At 42.5% G+C, this 23,461-nt stretch overlaps 1 protein-coding gene across 3 annotated transcripts in view; it reads left to right on the top strand.

Annotated features, from left to right (window-relative positions):
• The window catches only part of AGK (acylglycerol kinase), a 78,039-nt gene that overhangs the window by 44,978 nt on the left and 9,600 nt on the right, over window positions 1–23,461 (top strand). Inside the window, exons 1-11 of one of the 3 annotated variants that reach the window (XM_048931036.1) lie at window positions 1,035–1,217; window positions 6,731–6,770; window positions 10,033–10,112; window positions 11,298–11,373; window positions 12,697–12,789; window positions 13,740–13,772; window positions 16,631–16,725; window positions 18,357–18,426; window positions 19,214–19,293; window positions 21,297–21,354; window positions 23,289–23,436. In XM_048931036.1, coding sequence (XP_048786993.1) covers window positions 1,108–1,217; window positions 6,731–6,770; window positions 10,033–10,112; window positions 11,298–11,373; window positions 12,697–12,789; window positions 13,740–13,772; window positions 16,631–16,725; window positions 18,357–18,426; window positions 19,214–19,293; window positions 21,297–21,354; window positions 23,289–23,436 — 883 coding nt within the window. In that variant the 5' untranslated portion in view covers window positions 1,035–1,107. Of the gene's footprint in view, window positions 1–1,034; window positions 1,218–6,730; window positions 6,771–7,618; window positions 7,701–10,032; window positions 10,113–11,297; window positions 11,374–12,696; window positions 12,790–13,739; window positions 13,773–16,630; window positions 16,726–18,356; window positions 18,427–19,213; window positions 19,294–21,296; window positions 21,355–23,288; window positions 23,437–23,461 lie in introns of those variants that run through there. The other 2 variants (XM_048931044.1, XM_048931054.1) reach the window with 2 other exon arrangements.

Below are 23,461 nucleotides of genomic sequence, written 5' to 3' on the forward strand. Positions count from 1 at the left end.
GTTGCCCCTCTGCATTCCTTTCTCATTTGGTTATCAGCTCATCCCCCTGGTATCTCTGCAGCCATTTGCACTCTCTGCATTTTGCATCCGATGGAGCCAGGCATGAATGCTGCACCAGGCTTTCACCTCTGGCTTCAGAGAATCATAGAATCAGTTGAGTTGGAAGAAACCTTTCAAGGCCATCTGGTCCAACTCCTTTGCAATGAACAGGGACACCAACAGGTAGATCAGAGAGCTCAGAGCCCCTCCAGATTGTCCATGAGTGCCTCCAGGAATGGGACATCCCCTGCCTTACTGGGTAACCTGTGCCAGTGCATAACTACCCTTATCATTAAAAAAAAAAAAAAAAAAAAAAAAAGCCCTTTTCCTCATAATGAATCTAAAACTCTTCTCTTTTAGTTTGAAATCATTTCCCCCTATTCTAGCACAACAGACCTTATTAAGTCTGTCCCCTCCTTTTTATTGAGAGGCTGTCCCCCCTTTAAATATTGAGAGGCTGCTCTCAGGTCTCCCTGGGCTGTCTCTGGGTTGTCCCAAAGGTTTGTGCCATCGTGAAGCTGGGTCACTCAGTCACATCTCCACAATTGCCTGTTGGGATGTTGGCTCCTCACCAGCTGCAGCACATCCTTGTGAGCAGGGCACGGGTGGAGATGTTTTTCCATGGTTGGCAATGTTTCTCCTGGTGCAGTGGTCACTTATTTGGTGGGACTCGGACATCAAATCATAGAATCACAGAAACATTAAGGTTAGAAAAGACCTTGGACAAAGTGCACGCAGGTGAACACCATCCCATGCCCACCATGCCCACTGACCACATCCCTCAGTGCCACATCCGTGCAGTTTTGGGACACCTCCAGGGACAGTGACTCCACCACCTCCCCGCTGCGGGCCACCTCACAGGCTGAAGGCGACTGCACCGCGTCTACGAGCACAGAAGCACGGCCACGAAAATATGTTCCCTTGTCATTTTTTGCTTAACCTTAGGGCCGGCAGCGCGGAACGCAGGGCCATGGCTGCCGTTTCCAGCCGAGCCGGGCGGCGGCGGCGGAGGACTGCGCGTCGTTTCCCTTGGGGTGCGTGCAGCGTGGCCGCCGCTTCCCCGGCGGCATGGCGGGGGCGGGGAAGGTGTTCGCCACCCTGAGGAACCACTGGAAGAAAACCACGTTCGGTGTGTGCTTGCTGAGCTGGGGGGGGAACTGGCTGTACGGGAAGCACTGGTAAGTGCCGCCCGGGGCGGAGGGCTGAGGGGCGGGAAGGCTCCGTGTCCTGTCCGCTGTCCGGTCGGGCTGTGTAGCAGAACTTTTGGTACCTACGTTTCGGTGCTTTGCGGTTGTTAGCGCCACGTGTAGGGATGGTGCTTTCACCTGCATGACACAGTGGGGAAAAAGTGTTTACACGTTCCGTTCTTCGGTCTTCCCTTTGTCTTAAGAGGTAACGCAGTGTTTCTTTACTGTACGTAGGATGCGCAGCACGGGAGAGCCCGTGAGCATGAGGGCCTTGGACAGAACTCGGAGTGACTCTAATGCAGACTGCAGCCCTGCGGCAAAATGCTCTTTTAAGAATCATAAGATGGTTTGGGTTGGAAGGGACCTTTAAGGTCATCCAGTTGCAGGGGCGCCTCCCTCTAGACCAGGTTGTTCAGAGAGCTGAACGGTTTGGGAAAGGTGATGACTGTTGAGCCATTTATTGAGCTCTGTGGAGGATTGTGTTAGCCTGGGAACAGAAAAAAGACTGAATGGACTGAAGACTCTGATGGCAAGAGTGTGGCAGTTCCAGCATGGTCTCAGATGCCCTTTTGTGCTGCCCTGTGCCCACAGAATAGGATCAGAGAATCATAGAATTGCTCAGGCTGGAAAAGACCTTCGAGATCATCAACCTAAACCTCCCCTGGTGCAACTTGAGGCCATTTCCTCTCGTCCTGTTGCCTGTCACCAGTGAGAAGAGACCAGCCCCGCTCAAATACCATTTGGGTATTTGAAGAGAGCAGTAAGGTCTCCCCTCAGACTCCTCTTCCTCAAACTGAATATCCCCAGTTCCTTCAGTCTCTCCTCGTAGGACACACTCTCCAAGCCTTTCACAAGCCGTGCCGCCCTTCTCTGGACCTGCTCCAGAACCTCCATGTCCTATCTGTATTGAGGTGCCTCAAAATGGACACAGTACTCGAGGTGGGGCCTCACCAGTGCCAAGTACAGGGGCTGAATTACTTTTCTAGTCCTGCTCACCACACCATTCCTGATACGAGTCAGAATGCCACTGGTCTTCTTGGCCACGTGGGCACACTGATGTCTGTCAGTACAGGTCTTTTCTCCTGGCTGCCCATCAGCAGGGATAGGCTAGGGGCCCTCTTTGCAGTTTCTGTTTTGCTTCCAAATGTGCTAGTGGATTTTGCGTTTCTTTTCATGTCAGTCACTCCCGGTTCCTTTGTTTCTATATCAGTTATACTTGGACACATCAAGGAAAGAGGCGTATATGGGCTGTCTTGGCTCTGTGTCATGCTGTTAGTAGCATCAGAGGCTAAATTACTATGCACCAGGCATACTACTGCACTTATATTTGCCCTCTTAGAACAGATTAAAGGTTTAGTGAAGTCTTGTGCTTCATTTTCTGGCATTGCAGGAGCTTCTGATGAAGGGGCTTGCTTTAGCACAGCATTGGTTCAGATTAGCCTCTGACTTCCTGGAATTAGCTGTCTGAGGTGTTGCTCATTTATTTGCAGCTGAAAAAGAGTTTTTCTCCTCTCCTCCATCCTTCTTCTTGGCTTTTCCATCCTCCTGAAATTTCTGAAATGTTTCTCTTGCAAGAAGAAGCTCATTTGCTATTCTGACTTCTCAGGGTTCGTTCTTCTTTTGGATGTGGAGGTTATGATGCCTGCATTAAGTGAAGCTGCTACTATCTGCCCTGCAAATAAATTGTAACTCTTCTGTAGTCAGTCTCAGCCTGCACATAGGGACAGAAAAACTCTGGAGCACTTGCTTAAGACTTTGGGCAATGCTGCATGGACAGGTGGGGACACGGAGAATGTTACCTTCTCCAAACTCATCCTTTGTGCATCTTCCCTGCTGTTGTGTTTCATAGGCTGTACAGGAGAGAGGGGCACTGCAGTGAAAGGGTTCTTCTCTGAATTAGTCTGAAGGTTGTTGATGGTCTGTAAAGGCCAAGGCATTTCTTATCCTGGTCTTGTGTAGTACTTTTTTCATATTTCTGGATCAGTGTGTTAGCCTTTCATCTTTGTTTGTTCAAATACTGACTAGTTCAACAGGAAGGAGCTTTTGAATGACCTAGAAGAGCAAAGAGGAAATCTTGTGCTGGTTCCCCCTCCACCATTTGTGATTTGGATGATCTAAATATTTAGTATAATGGGCAATGCTTTTCGAAAAAGATATCGATCAGGAGGTAGCAAAAGCTTTCCATGTGTGGAGTGATAGTCATAGTGTTTGGTTGAACTGCTGTTAACTAAAACCCTGTTGCTGTTTTTGGAAAACCTCAGTGAACCTTCACATTCCTTTATTTCTCATAAAAGAGCATCTAAAATCAGTTGCCTTCTATTTGGGGTAGCAAATACCTTATAGTATTGAAGAAATACACTGAGTACTCAGTGCTGTCATATATGAGGTTATCTCCCTTTTATATCACTGGATTACATGAACTATCATCATTTTAATCAATAGCATATTGTACTACAGATCTGAGGGATGCTGAATTTTATATACTGGATCAAACCTTACATGGCATGCGAGTTGCCTAAGGCATGCTCATATTCAGTTCTGCACTTCTGTTTAATGTATCCAGACAAGACTGATTACAGAGAAGTAATCAACTTGCCTTTTAAAAATCTCTTTCCTTACTTAATAGGATGGGAAAAGGGTACACAGCTTAATTCTGTCTGTGTTTCTGAGCAGTAGCTACTGATGCCTGCTGACTTCATTAGCTTAAGGAGTCATAGTATAAAATTCAAATTGCTTTAAATTGTACTCATCATCTTGTATTTCTTGAAATGTTTCCTTACTGATGAAGAAAGCAGCAAACAGCATATCGTAGGATTGTTTTAAAATGTTCACCAAATGACTTCTCACCTTTCCAGTTCATGTCCTGAAACTACTCTCCTCAGCAGGGCTGTTGCTGCCCTTCACACATCTGGTGCAGTGAGCCACCAGAGATGGCAGGAGCAGCAATTTTGTCTCTTGCATGATGGATGCCAGCTTGACTGAGTGTGCAATTTGGGCAGAGTGTTGCAGTGGTTCCACTGGGTGAGTGGTCATCACCTTGTTAGGTTGGGGACTGCTGTATGGTGCTGAGGCAGTGGACTCCTCAGATGCTCTGCTTAACTCTGTATACACTGAAATATTAACATTCTCCATAGAAAATGCTGGCAAAGCATCTGGGCCTTTGTCTGCTTGCTAGCCATCTGAGTGCTGTTGTTATCTGTAATTTCAATGTTGGTCTCTGTGTGGTTGCCAGCTGATAACTCACTTTGTCACCTTTCCATGTATCTTCCTGAGTGGAATGACTTTATTTCATCAAATCTTCATCAAAAACATGGAGTGTAAATTCTGTGTCCTGGGTGAAGCTGATGCAAAGCAAGGTTTGTCTTTCCTGGCTTTCAAAAGCCAAGGTGAGAGTAAATGCTGATATCGAGCAAAGAGGGTGCTGTTTTGGAAGCTACCAAAAGCTGGGCACTTGCCCAGGGGGTGCAGCCTCAGCGAGGGAGCAGACAGACTGCGTTGTGCACATCTGTGCTCTTCTGGCAGGAGACATTCAGGACGACATTGGTGACCACCAGTCCCTGTGTACAGCTGTGATGCAGAAGGAGGCCTGTGTACTCACAGATACAACTGTGTGTGGGTGTACTTGTGCTTCTTTTTCCTCTTAGAAGTGAAGATAGCAAAGCACTGACACAAGTTAAGGACATAAACATCTTCCTGTTGCCTGGCATCATTAGATAGCTTTAAAATATACATTCAACCTGTGAATGTGGTGGGGATGGCATGGGACTGTGTGTGCTGTTCTGCTGGAGAGGAACATCAAATCATCCCTGAGTTTCTGATCAATAAATGGTTCTTCTGGTCTTTGTTCCAGGCAGGGCAGTGTGGGCGTAGCCTGCCTTGATGGAACTGGAATTAGCTATGGCACTTCAGTTTAGCCCTGTACACAAACCTTTCCAGGCAGAGTTATTTTAACTGATGCTCTTTCCTCATATTGTTGCAATCAAACACAAGCGCTGCTCCTCTAGGTCGTATTTTGGGTACTTAATACAAATGGCTTACTGCTTTGGTTTTATGACAGTTAAAAACATGCTTATGCCTCTGAGGAGTTTTTTAGACATTCCAGTTACTTGTTATCTTGGTGAGCTGTTATTTACATATTTTCTTTTTCCAGAATGAGTTCTCCAGTGGTATTTTTATTATTACTAAGAATAAATCTGTGTCTTTCTTTTTCTTTTTTTCTGTAGAGCTATTTTCTTAGAGCTTTATATCTCACCTAAAGTCACCCTACTTCTCCCTTTAGGACACTGCATCACCTGTAGGTGTTGTCAGTGCCAATAGCTTACCTGGTTCCTTTGGTAAATCGCATAAGCTTGTGACATTGTACAGATCATACTCCTGCTGTGGTCCATCATTCTGATCAAGGCTTTGCCTACTCTTCTGCCATTCCCACTGCAGAATTTGGCCCGATGAAAACAGGTTGTGGTAGGAATGTGCTGCTTCCGTAGTCAAATGGTTTTCATGGCTTGCCTTGGATCTTTTTAATGGGTGTAGCATGCACTATGCTGACTGTAACTTTTTTTTTTTGTACTTGTGATTTTTGAGACAATAATACACTGTCTTGTCAGATACTGCTGAGGGAGAGCTGATGGATCATTGGTTTTTAGCACAGAGGGGGGAATGTCTTGTAGCCAGAGGACAGATGAAGCTGGGTGCTACAGAATAGAACTCATTTTTCTGTCTCTGAAGCCCAATGGGGCATTTTTTCGGTCTGGAGAAGAATTGAAGTGTGCTGCACACTAAGTAGCTCTACTTCCAATTTGCTTACCACCAGCATACTGTCTTCCACTTTGCTCGTGTCGCAAGCATACAGATCAGAGTCTGGAGTCTCTTTCTGACATGACTGTCAGTGGCATATCTAATACTGTTAATTCTTCTTTATTTTGAAGTTTCACTGAGGTATATTGGGTTATTTCACCTCTCTGGCCTTCGTCCATGCTCAGACCTGGCTAGGTGGTAGGCTCTGCATTAATGTGGTCAGCTTACAGACTGGGGGAGGGAGAGTTCACAGCTGTAATGCGCAAAGATTTAAGTCTATAGAAGTTATGCATAAAGTCAACTCTAAATCCTTTCTCTTGTCCCAGAATGGTAAGTACCTTCAGTATAAATAACAAGCAGTATTAACTTTTATTTTTGAAGGAAAAGCAGCTTGGATCTGGAGTACAGTTATGTACCAATTCAAAAATAAATCACAGTGCTACAGTGTCTCGTGGCTTATGTAATCTCAGCACACTGGTCTTTGTTTTCTGTTTCCTGTAGAAAGGGTGTTTGTGTGCGCATGCAGAATGTGCTTAAAAGGGTGCATTTTATCCTTAAACGTGTTAAACAGGCCTTAAAGAATCTGTATTTTTATTTTAGAGCAGTCAGAGCATGTGTGAAAAGGGTACACACCTTTATCTTGAAAAAGAGCAAATTGTCTTAAACTTACTCAACCTAACGTCCACTCTCTGTTCTGTCTTATCTAATAGCGATAACCTGCTACGGAGAGCCGCGTGCCTAGAAGCCCAGGTAATACCGTTTAAAGTGATAAAATTAGATTAAAATCTCCCTCTTATCTTGGTTGTGCAGGGCTCCTGAGATGTTCCCAGCAGGCCCTCTCTACGTGACAAGCCTTGTAATGCTGCCATCTGTGTTCCCTTGCTCCAGTGCCAAAGGGCGGGCAGGCCTGCAGCCCGAAGCTGGGGCTCCGTACCCGCCGTGCCCTGGCTCTGCTGTTGCAATGGGTGGCACAGTGCCCTCGTTGGGGTGTGAGGTTTCAGCCACTGCTCCAGCTACCCGTACCTCCATTGCTGCAAACTGAATTCCTCCATGTGTGTGTCAGAGATGCTGTGCTGATGGCTCTGATTGCCTTGGTGGTATGGTGTAGATTTTAGGAGTCTTTCTACCTCCTAGGAGTTAATTTCAAACTCACTTTTCCGTGCCGGTATGTTAGGGTGTGATACTGCTGCCATCACTGCTATGTACTGGGGCCGAAGGAGAATGGTAAAAAGCATTTTTCTCATTAAAGAGCTCTGCTTGAGGTTACCCTGCTTCATAGCTGCAGTGCATTGAATAATCCCAATTTGGGGCTGCCAGATGTTGAGGGAAAGATGTTCACAGGAACCTGATCTGAACTGTGGAACTGTTTTGCCAAAACAGATGTAAGGGAATTCAAGTCTTCTAGAATGATAATGGAGAAAAAAAAAAAAAGTAATGTATAATGAAAAATATAATGATAAATAAAAAGCAAAAAAATATTACTTCCATAAATCATACCTTCACAGTGAAATGCAATTTCAGCTCAGACTATCTGTTGTTCTTCATTTTTATGTTTTCTATATTAATTTTCACTGCAGAGATCTCACGGTGACAGAAGTTGTTTTTATATTGCCAAAAATAGCAGTTTTTGCCTCAGTGTTTGACGCATGCTGACCAATTCCTGGCATTATAAAACGAAAGGTATTGATGAAGTGATGTATGAGGAGAAATTTCAAGACCTAAGTGTGTGTGTGTTGTCATAACTGCTGAGCAAGGACTGACATGAGAAGGTGGTTCTGTTGTGGAAATTGTAACTTTACTGTTTGTTCATTCCAGCCATTAAGCGATGGGATCTGTTCCATTATGGCTTATTCTTGTAAACAAAAGTGCCATACTGTCAATAGGGCTTCCTACAATTGCTGGGGGCAAAACTTGGGAAAATATCCTGCAGAAGACTCCTGTGTTAGAAAGGAGTGAACCAGAAAGCTTAGTAATCAGTTCTCACTGTAATTTCCATTCTCACCACAGTGTCAGTGCCCAATGCTGCTTGAGAACGCAGCAATGTAGCAGCGAGGCATTAAATGTCCGATTTGCTCTTTGGAATAGCAGCAATCTGTAAGTGTTTGAAAAATGCTGTTTGCTCATACAGCACTGTGTAAGTGCTGGGCAAAATAGAGCCAGACTCACTTCATAACAAGACTAGTCAGGGTAAAGCAGGGAGTTTTCCCTATTATTTTTTCATGTTTTTTTTGAGCTCTCAAGTCTAGTACAGCACCACATTGGTGATAATCCACCTTCCTGCCAAAGAGTCCCCTACAGCAATACTTCCTGCAAAAACTCCACCACACACATCTGAATTTAGATTTTTGACTTTGTGATGACAGCCTTGGGGTTGGCAGATGATGATAGAAGGATCCCGCAATAGAGAACTCATTTACAACCCTGAAAAACCTTTTACATGTCCTTCTCTTGAATAAACCAGTGTCAGCTGACTATGGACTTCACAAATGTGGGCTCTGGCTGATGTTGCTGAGCTCTGGGTATATATTAAATAGGTCCTGCTTAGGTGGCAAACTGGTTAGTCAGTCAAGCAGGGATAGTTTCTTGTAAAGGCATATCACATCTCTGTTTACATTCATAAAGTGTTGTTAAGCCTCACAGAATGGGGTTTTTCATAATCACAGAGCAGTGAGTTTCTTCCTAGAAGTCCAGAAACGCACTGCTTGGATTTGTACATTTAACAAGGAGCTGGAAAGGATACTGCCTTTCTGAAATTATACTTTCTTATCCATTCAGTGATCATTTTTAATGTCCTTAAGTTGACCGCAAAACTTAAAGAATGTTGCATTATTATTTTTTTTTATTTCCTGTCTTAAAAATCAGAATTTGTTTTGGAAATGCTCCCATATGTAACATCAATATCCTCATCTGTTACATGAAGAAATGGTCATGCCAATACTCGTACATTTTTAGGAGCCCGTTTAGATTGTTTAGAGCAAGCAAATGCATCACCTTGTGCTCTCCCAAGTAAATGATCCTTTCTAACAGCTGTGATGTGTCATATCTTTCCCAATCCTGCCCCTCTAACAACAGCAGTAAAACACAGAATCATTTTTTGGCCTTTTTTTCTTTTTTTTTTTTTTTTTTTTTTGGTAAAACTACAGAACAGCTGGTTTGGTGCCATTTCTTTGACCATTCCTTTGCTCACAGCAACTTCCTTGAAGAAGTTTGAATGTTTCCATGGCATGGCCAGCTCCTTCCAGTTGAGGCTTCCTGAACAAAGTTGGTGAGGGAAAGTCCTTTCAACTTCAAGCAGCTGATGATCGCTCAAATCTACAGTGTTTTGTGCACCATGTCCACCTTCATAAGAATTCCTGACAGGGGATAAAGCTTTAAAGGAGAAGAAAGCAGGGACAGTTGACTCTTGTGTTCAGCACAGCAGTCTTTTGTTCCTGCTTTGCTTCTGAGTCTTCTGGTTGGTGCTGCTGAACACGTCGGCACCGCCGGGCTCAGAACCAGTTTGATCTTGTGGTAGTGGGGATGCCTTGAGGTGAGCCGAGAGGGCTCTTGCAGAGAGGGGAGTAATGTTGGGGCTTTGCCTTTTCCTGCCCCTCGTGCTGGAAAACCATGGAGATGAGTATAAACGGCTGAAGTGCACAAGAGGCTGTGTGAAGTAGCTCTCATAGAATTTAAGGCACCTATTCAGAATGGGATGAAAAGTTGAAGAGGAATTTGGTGATTGTTACGGACAGATGTAGTATCATGGGTCTTCCTTCCCGTGACAGAAAGCTAGAAGCTGACGAAAAGGAAATGGTGGATGAATCTTAAAACAGATGTAGATTTCTTGTGATGCTGGCATTGTCTGTTGCCAAGAGTTCTGATGTTTGAATGGGAGACCTGTACAGTGACTGAAAATGGAAGCAATTTGAATGTTGTGAGGCTTGGAAGCCTGTTGATATTTGTGGAGATGGATTAATTTGAACTCCCTTACCATCGTTCTTACACTGAACTGTGATCTTTTTCTCTTGTTTAGGTTTTTGGCAACGAACTGATTCCGTCCAATATGCCTTTGAAGAAAGCGACAGTTTTCCTCAATCCAGCAGCTTGCAAAGGGTAAAATTCCACACCCCCCCCCCCCCCACTCTCCTTTCTATATATCTAATTGCCATTCACTACAAAAGCTGGCCAATTTTTGAGCTCATTTATGTCCCCCTCTGATGCCAAGCTGCTGCTGTGTAACTACGCCAAAGTATTTATCACTGAAGATGTTGGGATGGCAAATAGAATTAGATGCTCGAATTGAAAGAATGATTTCCAGATACTTTATCCTGGATTTGAGTCTTTTTCATTCCTCTACATCCCTTTGTATGTGACATGTTTACCTCAAATACCGTAGAATGTTGACCTTGATTTCTTTTAGAGTTGAGGTTATCCTCAGTGATCTGACTTTTGTAGGAACACGTCCTTGAAAGGGATGTGCCCACAAATTGGGAGGCTAAATATGGGTTCAGAGCAAGACTCCTGGAAGAGGTCAGCTGCTGCTTTTGCATAGTCATTAGTAAAAAAAATATCTGGGATATGATGTGTGTCTGCTTCTGCTCATCAGCTCAACTTCTCAGCTGCATCTCTGAGGGGTTCAGTACAGACACCATAGGAATGATATATCTGATGTGGAAGTGCTTGGACTTGTGTGCCTTTACACAAAACACCTATGACAAAAAATGCCTACTGTTAATAAATTAAAGCCTCCAACTTTACATTTAAATGTCTCATATTTCTACTTCTAAGTAATTTATAGTTAACAGATAATTCTTTTACTATGGAGCTAAAAGCATTAACATGCACAAATCCTGTATCAGAAGGAGGTCAGATAAAAGTTTGCTTCTATATTTATTTAGTAATAAATAAAAGTAAATATTATTTTTAAAAAAGCATCTTTGTAAAAACTTAATAGGATTTTTTTTTGTGCCTTTAAAGCCTGCTGCTCTGCATGTCATTACTTGTTTTTTGGGTTTTTTTTTTAGTATCTTTCTCTCTTTAGTATCTTCTCTCTATCTCTCGTAGATCTTGTTTTGACTTTTAAAACTAATTTTGGAGAAAGCCAGACAACCTCCTGCGTGTGTTAAAACTGCCACAAGAAGCTGACATCTCATAAGGAGGTTGTGTGCCTGATAACGTAAACTGTGTGCTCTGTTTTTAACTACTTTTCTTGTTGTTATTCAGTAATTACTTTTCTTTTGTTTTTTTTTCTTTTGCCACCCGACTGATGTCTGCTTTTCCTTTGTTGTTTTCTTCTAGCAAAGCCAGGAACCTTTTTGAGAAAAATGCTGCTCCGATTTTGCACCTGTCTGGCTTGGATGTGAATATAGTTACGGTAAGAACTGATAGGTTCTGCAAATAGAAATATAGCGTCTGCTTTGCTTTCTTTTGAGAAATTGAAGTCCAATTTTGGATGTATTTGAAATTCTCAGTTGTCTTGTAGGCATCTGCTGGGAGGCAATAATTACTGAGATTTTAAGAAGGTATTTAATCCTTTTAATTCACAGTTAATTTGCAGACTGTGTACTGAGTTGTAAATTTTCAGCTAAAGCAGCACACGTACATGCCTGACTGTCTAAAGCAGCCCTTCTATAATTCATGTTTGAGAGAAAAATCTCTCAATACTTGACTGCTGGTTAGTGGTGCATGCCTGTTGCTGCTGAAATTGTCAGTTCTGCTTCAACTTGCAGAATTTAGAAGCAAGGAGCTTTGACATGCAGTGGAATTCTTCAAGTTAATTAAAAATAACTTTGTGTTTTCACCCTAAAAATTTCTCAGTGTATCCCCAGATAATTCATGGAAGCAGAACACTGAGCTGTAAATGGCTCAACTTAGCTGAGGGGGTTTCTTTGGAAAGAGAAAAAGTAAATGTGAAGGGATCCCCATCTCTTTGCAGGTTTTTGTGGCTGTGATCTGTAGATTGTTTAGTACTCACTGTGTCCTGCAATATATATATTTCTGTCTTGGAATATTTTTCTTAAGCTTCTGTTTAGTGTTAAGATGCTGTTTATTATTAATGTCTCTCTTTGATCATTGAAAACACATAGTCTCAGCTTAAGAGGAAAAAAAATGTTCTGCAAAAATTAAAACTTAATGCTTTTTAACTTCAAAAGTGGAATGTGATCAAAACAGAGCTAGGCCACTGCTGGGGCTCGTATGTCCTTGCAAAAAGCATTCACTTTGCAGAAAGCGGTTTGCTAGTTTAGAAAGCCAGCATACTCCTTAATGCTAAGGAGTTTTTAGCAGCTTTCCTAGCCTGCTGTTGGGCAGCAGCCCTTGATATAGCTGATTCTGTGCTTCAGGAGATGCACTCAATCACTTTGGCCTCTAAAGAGGCTTTTTTCTGCAAGAGTGGTTTGTTTGTGGGTTTATTTAAATGTAAAACTGTCCGCAAATTTGATTATTTCTGGATATTCTAAATCTACTAAATGAGAGCCTCATTAGGCTGTGTGTGTGTTTATTTTTTTACACTGTATTAGGCAGAGGACTGGTTTCTTAAGTCAAAGAAGTTTAAGAGAATGTTGTGTAAGAAGCGTGCCGTACTGTGTACTTATGTGAAAACAACTATTAAATAAATTGTATATGAAAAATACATACATATTAGAAAGATACAGCAATAATCACCTGATTTCTCATGTTTGAATTTCTGTTTCTTCAGACTGATTACGAAGGGCAAGCAAAAAAACTGATGGAACTGATGGAAAACACAGATCTGATCATTATTGCAGGAGGAGACGGCACAGTACAAGAGGTATGATGCAGCTTTGTCCTGGTTTGCTGAGAATTGTAGCAAGGCTGAGGGTGAGAAGACTGAGTGTATGTAATGTGGTGACAATATCACAGTAGTCATTAGTGGAGATTTGTCCATTTCCACATCTGTGTATTAAGTCACTGTTGTAATCTTATAAGGTAAGAAAACTCCACTGTTTTTTATTTGCCTAAAAGTGATGATGGGAACAAGAGTGTTCAGCATAACTGCCTTCCAGAATTTTACTCCACAATGAGAAAATTACTTGGGGAGAATTGTTTCCAACTTTTTCTTTCTGTGTAATATAACTGTAGTGGTTTAATTTTCAGAGCTCATTCCTAGCCTGTCTGTATTTCTGAGGATGAACGTACGTTTTCTAAATGGGAATCAAATAATTTAAAATTTATGTGGGAGCAATTGTAAGCATGGTATGCATTTAATAAATGTCTGTTGTCAAGACGATTAATGGCAAGAGCATACTGCCAACAGAACTGGGGAATACTCTCTTTCAAGGCAGGTTGCTTTTTACTAAAGCATTTCCTGGAATGCTAACTACTGACTTCATCATGCAGTGGCTAAATGAAATGCAGTGATGTTAAAATAAAGTGGTTGGAATCCATCTAGAAGCTTCTCCTGCCTTAAAATCAGTTATTGTTAATTGCACACTTAGCCGTGCTGTCCTTGCGTTTTGTGCAGGGCTGTCTTGGTGTATTCTGTGTTTAAACAGTTATGCTGGCATCAGTTGTGATGTCAGCACATACTCATGTGCACTCAACTCTGCTGTTTCTACCATGTTTGCATGCTGGACGTGTTTCCTTTCCTATGCAAGCAATAGTAAAAAAGAGTAGCTGCTTCTTAAATCTTTGCAAGAGATAAATATTATAATTTTTCATAGCTTTCCACTGTCACTGCAAACAGAATTCTCAGAGGTGAGCCTTTCTCATGTCTTCCAGGTCGTAACTGGACTTCTTCGCAGAGCAGATGAGGTGAGGAAGAAAAGGTGTCTTGTGAATCCACTGTGATCTCTTGGTCCAACCTGGCTTCTGCAGATGTTGTTGCTTGCTGATACCATCTAAGTCATTGATGACTTAGATGAAGGGATTGAGTGTACCCTGAGTAAGTTTGCAGATGACACCAAGCTGGGAGGTGGTGTCGATCTGCCTGAGGGCAGGGAGGCCCTGCAGAGGGATCTGGATAAGCTGGATCGCTGGGCCGAGGTGAATGGGATGAGGTTTAACAAGGCCAAGTGTCGGGTTCTGCACTTTGGCCACAACAACCCCAGGCAGTGTTACAGGCTTGGGGATGAGTGGTTGGATGATTGTGAAGAGGAAAGGGACCTGGGGGTGTTGGTTGATGCTCGGCTGAACATGAGCCGACAGTGTGCTCAGGTGGCCAAGAGGGCCAACGGCATCCTGGCCTGCATTAGAAATAGTGTGGCCAGCAGGAGCCGGGAGGTGATCATCCCCCTGTACTCAGCACTGGTGAGGCCGCACCTCGAGTACTGTGTTCAGTTTTGGGCCCCTCACTACAAGAAAGATATTGAGGCCCTGGAACGTGTCCAAAGAAGGGCAATGAAACTGGTGAGGGGTCTGGAGCACAAGTCTTATGAGGAGCGGCTGAGGGAGCTGGGATTGTTCAGTCTGGAGAAGAGGAGGCTCAGGGGAGACCTCATTGCACTCTACAACTTCCTGAAGGGAGGTTGTGGTGCAAAAGGGTCTGGCCTCTTCTCCCAGGCAAATAGTAGGACCCGAGGAAACGGCAAGAAGTTATACCAGAGGAGGTTTAGGTTGGACATTAGGAGAAACTTTTTCTCTCAAAGGGTGGTCAGGCACTGGAATGGCTGCCCAGGGAGGTGGTGCAGTCGCCGTCCCTGGCAGTGTTCAAGAGGCGCCTGGATGAGGAGCTACAAGAGATGGTTTAGTGCTTGTGGTACTGATAGGAATGGGAGGGTGGTTGGACTAGATGATCTTGCAGGTCGTTTCCAACCTTGTGATTCTGTGATACCAAGACACTTTGCTGTGTAGTGAGTCAGCCATGCTAACGTCCTGCAATACTTCCCGTTGTTCTTCATTTCCTTTCTCTGGGAGTACAATGGCTCTCAAGCCGTGTCTCTGGGGAGTTTCCAGCAGGATTTGTTGAGAAGCCAAATGCACATCTTTCAGAGACCTACATGCTGTAGTGTATGCTTTGTTTGGCACAAGTATTGGGCAAAAAATACAAGTTTTTCTTGTATTTGTACAGACTTGAAACTCAATTGGCTTTGCCCAAATATTGTTTTATGATTGGTTTGCTTTTTTTTCACGCAGTGAAACTTCCTGTGTAGATAGCTACAGAGAACTAATTGTAACCTCCCAAGGTGGAGCCCTCCAAATGGAAACGGAAATGCGAGAGATTTTTCTTTTCAGAGAGGGAGGACGGTGTTATTGAAGAAAGGAGGGGATCGTTGTTCCCAAAACCTTCTGGCAGCAGCTGGCAAAAGCTCAACTAAATGATCCAGAGAAGATTCTGATGGTATCCTTGGCGGCTAGAATTGTATATGTTTAGGCAGTTGCCTTGTCTGAGTGTGACAAGAGAAACTGCAGCTCTGCCAGTGTTTTTTGTGAGGTGCTAGCTGTATCCATTCCAAGACATCAGGTGTTCTTAAATTTAGTGTTGTTATAACTGACCCCTGAGATCTCTGTAATCTAAGGATTCTGGAAGAAACATTTTGGAAGCTTTACTGGCTAGTTATTTCTTTTGTATTTTTGTCTTATCTTGATGTAGCCCATGTTGATCTGCAGTAACATGGAAAATTCTGCAACCAGCACTATTTTAGGTGGAATACTGCCTTGTGTTATTGCCACCGTGTCACTTCATGTTTTTGGCACGGAAATTCTCCTTGCCCTTCATATCACTCTGTCCTAGGAGTAGAGACCTGCAGCTCCATCCCCTCGGTTTGTGCTCTGCTTCCCTTTCATGGACATGTCATGCCACTGTTGTCTAGAGCCTGTGCAAGTTGTTCTAAAAACATGGGTTCTACTAGCCAAGGGAACAGAGTATGAATGCATTTGCTGTGAGCAGCCTGTCTTCTGCAAGCTGTAAAGCAAAGCTGAAGATGAGCAAAGGACGTTTGAGGTGTGTTAAGACTTGCAGGTGAGACAGAGATAACAAGGGAGGGCAGGTAAGCATGAAGTGAGAGTTATGTTGGTTAGCCAGCATGGATTTGCAGTGCTGTGGCATTGCTGGTAGCAGCGCCCAGGAGGGAGATGGTATATTGTGATATGCAGTAGTTTACACTGATTCGCTGACATGATTCAAGAAGCACAGTTTATTTTCAGGTACGGTGTAATAACTTGCTCCTCCAACAAGCCCTTTTGCTGAACTGAAAAATAACATGGTCAGTGAGTTTCAAAAATTAGACCTTCTGCTGCTTTGTGATTTGAATGCCAGAAGAATCAATTAATTTCCTTTTCTTAACTGAGAAAAGCTCTTTGCCATACAAGGTTACTCTACCAGAGTGGCATTTCTGCAGTGGTAAATGAGATTCAGAGCTTGCCCTGCATCTATCAGTATTAAGAAGGATGGTAGATTGCTGACAGAATCCATGCATTAGGTAGGATCTGTGTGCCAACCTGCATGTAACAATTCTCGTAATGATTACAGAGAGCTCCTTTGCACCCAGTTGGCAGTGGTGGGTTCAGAGATTTGGATGCCGTGTTCTGAGTCATTATGTATTACTGCCTCATTTAAGGAAGTGCCTGACTGCTTAGTGCCAGAGGGGTGATATCACACACAGCTGTGATCTCCACACAGAAAGCTTCATTCAGCTGATGCAAATGTTATTTTACTTCTCTTCTGTGTCCAGGCTGCCTTCAGTAAGATTCCTATAGGATTTATACCTCTTGGAAAGACCTGCACGTTGAGCCACACTCTCTACCCTGAGAGTGTGAACCAAGTCCAGTAAGTATTATGTGTTTCTGAAAGGTAGCTTTTGTTTGTTTCCAAGGAGCAGTGCTTCTTGTAGTTTGAGACTTTCTTTTTCTTCTGTGTTACATGGAAGTTGGCAGTCTCTGGACAGATCCTGATGGTTCGGTTTGATATAAGATTGTTTTGTCCACTCCTAAACCAAAGTCTAGTCAATTAATCTTTCTTTTCCTCACACTTTGTTCCCTTTCAGTATTTCCTCCTATCATGCTAACAAATATATTTTTCCTTGCTACTGAAATCTGTACACTCTGGTTCTCCCAGTGACTAATTAGCATTCGTATTCACGGGACCCTTGCTGGTATCCCTCACACATAAAATCCACGAGCCAACTGGCATAACATCCTTCATTAACGCCACCAGAGTGCTTTGTAGCTCAGCAGGATGGACAAGGCTGCAATCAGCAGCAAAGATTAAAATAGTAATTTATATTTGAGTTCTAAAGAAGCTGTTTGAAATGAGTGATCTTTTTGTCCCCAGGTAATGAACTGTGCAGGTGATACTGCAGCATACTGGTGAAGCTGAAAGGAATTTGGTCAATAGGTTGCTGAAAGCTGAACCTGACTTAAGGATGTGGAAGTGATATTTTAAAAAGAAATAGTTTCGTTCCTTTGTCACTATTAGAGCTATTCTTTGGAGTGTAGGAATTGCAGAGATATTGCAGAAAGGCAGGAGCTAGGAGAAAAGAAAGACTGAGAAAGAAACAGCTTCCTTCTCTGTCTCAGTATCCTAAGCCTGATGAAGCCAAAGGCAGTTTCACTTGTTGATTCACCCACGTGACACTGGGTTGGATCTGAAAACTGTTTGACTTGGTTGTTTTCCAGCTGAAACAGTGGAATTAAGCAGTGTGGAATTTAAATTTTACCCAACTTTGTTTAATTAGAGAGAGAAAAAAAAAAGAGGTTTCAACGAAATACATGCTTCAAAGCCTGAGTATAGAGATTTCTTTTGTGAGCAAGAGCACTTTGGTTACAAAGTCACTAGTGCTGCCTTTTGTGACAAGAAATAAGGCAGTATCTTAGTTAATGTCCCCAACTTAATGGAGGCCAGAACAAAATGACCACTGCTAATAGTGCTAATAGCTTTAAATCGTTTAAGAACTTCAAAATATGTTAATGTACCAAGGTAATGCAGTCCCAGACATGGGTCTCGTGCTGACCCTTCCCTCCTAGGTTGTTACCCTTGCCACCAATGAAACTATTTTTGGATCCTTAATACGTATCCAAAACAGCAGCTAACAGAGTTGCTGCATTGAGGTTACACAGAGTTTGTAATCTGGTAGATCAGCTGAAGAAGGAGTAATGTCTCTGCAGAGTTTAGGCTGGGGACTTTTGCTTTTCTGGTCTTTGCTGTTTGTTAGGATGCCTTTGGGCTTTGTTAGGCTTTGTCACAGCTTGCACCCACCTGATTTGCTTTCTGATTTCAAGGAGGAGCAGCACTTTGTCAGAATTCTTTTCTCAGGGCTGCATAGGTTTTTCTACAAGAAAAAGCCCCACAAGGATGGTAGTGGAGTCTGCTGGGGAGGGGAAAAAAAAAAAAAAAAAGTTTTTAAAGCTTATTCCATCTGCCTCCCTGTTTGTTTTCCTTCTTCCCTGTTTGTTTTGCAGACATATTACTAATGCTACCTTGGCCATTTTGAAAGGAGAGACAGTTCCACTTGATGTGTTGCAGATCAAGGTAAAAACATCTGCTTGTTTGGCACCCAGCATTCCTAAAGCTTTCCTATTCTTGCATTGTTCTGTTTAAATAGACTACTTTTCCTCTGTGTCGTGCTGCTATGAATTTTGGCTTATCCTATCAGCAGTCCTGTTGGCAGTCATTTCTCCACTGTATGCTATAACACAGCCTAATCTAAAATGGAGAAAATACTTGGCTGAATGGCTGAATATATTCTGGGGGAAGTTAAGAGAGTTTAGATGAATGCAAAATTTAACTAATATTTCTCTAGAAGTAGTGAGAGATAACAATAGCTGTCTCAGCTGATTTAATAAATTCATGTGTATTGCGGAATTAATAACTTTCTTTTTCAAACTGCAAGATGTGAAATGGGAAAACGTTTGGCTGTGCTCAGTGTGGTTTTTTTAGCAGCTATTATTTTTCAGTTATGTTGTAGAACAGACATTTCTGCAGCAAGAACTTAGTGTTGCTGTGTGAGAACACCTTGCTCTTGGCTGACACTATAGAATGAAATGGCTATTGCTGGGTGTGCAGTCAAACTCAGTCAACCCTTTAAAAAATTCATGTTTTATATTTCTCGCTGGAAGTAAATGGAATGTGTAACACTTAAATTCAGGTTAACCTTTATGGCTGTTAGCTATTTATCATGCCTTTTCTGTGAAATTTCTCTTCTGGGATTAATCAGAATTCAGGTTGTGTGTAGAGATGAAATTTCTCTGCTTTCAAAAAACAAAGTTGGAAAAAAGATAAGAGAATGCAATTTTGCACTTTTAAATTTTCTTTACAGGGAGAAAAGGAACAGCCTGTGTTTGCACTGAGCGGTTTGAGATGGGGATCTTACAGAGATGCGGGAGTTAAAGTTAGCAAGTAAGAAAACATCATTTTTGAAGCATCTTGTCTAAAAAGTAACCCTCTGTTGTTGCAAAGAAGCCTTTTTTGAATGTAGACATTTGACAGGCAGAAGCACCAACTCTTCAGATTAAGCATTACACACGAGTGTAAAACATTTCAGGGTTTTTGTCATTTGAAATAAACATGTATTTAGTGCTGACTGATTTTTAAGGTAATTGCTTTCCTCTTGCCTTTTGGTGCCCATTTCTGGACCTTCGTTCAGATAGCATCAATGGAAAAAACTCTCCCTTGAGTAAAGTCTGAGTAAAGTGACGGACCGTTGTTTTTCATCAATTGCCAATGAAAAGATGGAGATTCTGTAACTCAGTTCCAACAAGGGACATCAGGTGCAGTAGAAATGCCCTTCAGCTCCTGCCAGAAATGACATGGACCGTACTGCCTGGTGATGGTTTTCTGAATGCTAAACTAATAATTGTTGGGTTTTATCCAAGTGGATGTTTGACATGCCACTGTCTGTGTGTATCAAATTACTGGCATTATCTGGTGAAGGAGCAGCAGGGCCAAATCAGCTCATTCCTCAAACTGCCATAGAAGAATTACAGGGCAGGGTGCTGCTGACCACTAAGTATATATGATATGTTTTGTGAATGAGCTATCTGCAAGGAAGCAGGAGATAGCTGACCTCTGGCAACTGGCAGGTGATTAAGTAGGTTTGAGAGGTGATGTGGGGTAGGAAAGATGCAGTAAATGGCCTGGGTGCTTGTCCTTGAGAAGCATGGGATATGCCTGGTTGCTTGTGTGGGTGCTGAGTTGGCTATGCTGCGGGCTCTCCTGCTAATTGCAGCCCCAAGACTAAGGAAGTGCACTTCTCTCCTCTCTGTGTTCTTATTAAGCTTCCCACCTATGCCCTATTTTATACCAAGTGTCAGCCTTTGCATCTTTTCCTGCAGCAGCTGCATTTCATAGGAGTCATGAACACCATGTGGGAGACTTGGCAGCACCTTTTGTACTTGGGGCAGTGTGAACGACTACAAACCTCATTTTTCCATGAATGTTTTTGAATGCCCAGAAAACACGCCCAGCTTAGAAAGCACTTTAGCCACAGTTGAATGGAGGCTCAGCAAGCTTGGGTTAAGGACCTGCATCCTTGTCTTCTTTTTATACTTCTCTCTAGATGTACTCATTTGATCCCTGACAAAGATGGAATACTGGGCTAAGTGAACTTTTAGTGTTCCAGTAAAGCTGAAAAGAGGGTACCTTCTACAAAGAGAGCTAAACTGTAAGCCACGACTCTAAAAATGTGCCTGGTTATCCCTAAGCTAAGCACTGTTCTGGTGGATGCATAGTGCTGAGCGTTACGTTTTTGAGGATTTGTTGTTTTACGGACAATTTCATGGCTTAATGGAAGTGGTGTGACTGCTGCACACCCTAGCAGTTAATGATAGCCTTACAACTTCGGTGTTGTTGAGCTGATGGTGCTCAGTGTACGTTGTTGGCCTTTTGTGGAAGACGGTGATCAAAATTTGCACCAAGCCTACCTCAGTATGGTCATGTCTTTAGATTCTGTACTGTATTTTGTGACCGACATCGATTTAGGTGTGAGAATACTTTGGGGCAAATGGATGTTTTTCCTGTTCTGATCTCTTGCTGCTGATTTTTTTTGTTTGCTTGTTTCCTCCAACTTAATTCTTCATTGCATGTTGTAGAGATGCATCTCACCAACCACAAACCTTAAAATTAGTCCCAGCTGTGTTGCCTAACTAGGTAAAATTCTGCTACTCAGATGTCAGGCACCCTGTAGGGAAGATTGTATACTGCGTGTTGGTGATCCGTAACTCAAGAACGGAATGTCACTGCTAAGCTGCTGGTGTGTAGAAACTTGTGCTATCACAAAGCTAAAGACTGTAGGAGAGCACTAACTTGGTAAACAAATTTATGTACCATAACTTCATACAAGGTTTCTCCTTCTTCCAATATCATCTGGATATCTTAAAGAGTTTCTTCTGTTCTTTTTTCAGGTACTGGTACCTAGGGCCTCTGAAAACCAAAGCAGCTCACTTTTTCAGTGCGTTAAAGGTAAAAAAAATAACTGAGGAATTGTGGGGAAGTGTGATTGATGATTGTGTAGCTTCGAAATGAAAAGACTGACTGCTTTGTACACGTTATCTGCATTCTTTTCTGAAATTCTGGTAGCAATATAAAATGGGAGCGAAACTCCACTCATTGGAAAACGTAGCAGTTGTTAAAAATTTCGAACTTATGAAGAAATGAAGGGGAGGCAGATTACCTCTGCCTTACAAAAAATCTTTTCTAAGAATCTGTTGCTGCAAGATCACCAGAGGGAGCCAGTAACCACCCTTGGAGCTGGAGAGTAGTAGTGGTGCTGAACATAGCATTTGACGTGTTCTGTCACCTTTTCTAGATAGTATTTCTTATAATAACACTTCATTATGATTTATTCATCTGGCAGAAGTTAAATTTATAATTAGACTGCTCATGAATGTTGATAATCAGTTTTCCATGTGTAGCAAAATGAACATGAAGATTCGGAGCTTATATCTCACCTTTATCTTGCTTAAAATTGACCCTAGAAAGATGAAAATTTGCTTGAGGGGCAAGGAACTTTCTCTCAGGTGCCTTTCACTGCTCTCTGAACATATAAGGAGCCTCATGAAAAGGCTGTGAGGATACCCAGAAGCTGCCATGGTAGATGAGATCGTGCAGCCAAGGAGTTAGACTGTAATGTATTCATGAAAGATCTCCCCCTGCTTTCCCATCCCCAAGAGATTTGAGATGATGATTCTGTATGCTGATATTCTAAGGAGAAATTTGTTCTTCACCTCTCTCCAGCCCCTTTCTCACTTTTATTAAGGCCTCAGTGAGTGGCAGTGATAGTGAGTCTCACTGGTGAGTTATTCATTCTGCATTTAAAAGATCTGTTTAACCTGCTGAAGGTTAAAGAGAAATGCTCACTTTTTCAATATTAAGAGAAAAAAGTTTCTACCTGATCTCCCCCAGTTGTATTATCCATTGCTTTATGTGCCTCTTATGTTACCATTTTGTTAATTTCTATAAGAAATGGTCCCAGTCTGCTGAGTGTAATCTTTTTCAAGCTTGTCCTTGCTCCTGTGCACTGTGTCTTTGTTGATTTTGCTGCAGTTGTCCTTGGAAATGGAAATACATTTTAAAAAGAAATTGTATTATTTCATCCATAAGACCTTGTTTTAAGTGTTTCACAAATTAGTTTTAAAACAAAATGAGAGCAAATAAACTTTGTCTCTAGTGTCAGTGTCTGTGAACTTTCAGGAGCTAAGGTTCTGCTGTAGCTCATCAATTTCTTGCAGTAGAATCTGAAATTTCACTGAGAATATTGTGTTACTTTATTTCCTCAGGTGCTCTATAAAGCTCAGCTGACTTGTCCTAAGACCTGCTGTGTACTCTACAAGCACCTGACTATACGGTCAGATCTTGATTTTTTTGAGGTGCTGAGGAGCAAAAGCCTGCCGGATTTGGGTGCCCTTGGCTTGCACACAGCGCTGTTGTCTTTGCCTCGTGGCACTGGGCAACACTGTGAAGCTGAGCTGCTTCTTGAGGTTGCCTTTGTGCTATGCAGAAAGCACTTGCACTTTCAAGCCTTCATGTTGACCTTCCAGTTTGGATTGTTTCCCACAGCCAGAAGCAGCTGTGTCACCTTGCCACACATCTGCAGCAAAGAAAACATCCCTTTACCCTCTCCTTATAGAGGGGAAAGTACCTCACTGCTGTGTAGGGAAGAAGTAGATTAGTAGACTTGGCAACTGTGAGTACCCTTTCTCAAGCTGCAGAGATGTAATCTTATATGAAGCTAGAGGCCAAGAAGTAGACTAAGGCAATGGTAACTCTGAAGTAGTGCTTGTGATCACAGGGTGAATAGACTGTAGGAATCAGCAGAATAAACAGGAGGTTCTCAACAAAAGGTCCTCTGCCTTTTGTTTGTTTTGTTTTTGTTTTTTTTTCCATGTAAATCCAAGGAATGGCCTCAGAAACACCAAGCTGCTCTCATGTATTTGGGACCAACTGAGAGACCTCCAGAGGAGCCAGAGGAGAAGCCATCCAGGCCTCCTTTGTATGTGAGGCTTTACAGACGGCTTCGCTTATACTGGTCACCTCCACGAAAAGGTGAGATGTGTGTGTTATGGTATAA

The sequence above is a fragment of the Lagopus muta genome, chromosome 1, assembly GCF_023343835.1.
Source record: "Lagopus muta isolate bLagMut1 chromosome 1, bLagMut1 primary, whole genome shotgun sequence".
NCBI lineage: Eukaryota > Metazoa > Chordata > Aves > Galliformes > Phasianidae > Lagopus > Lagopus muta.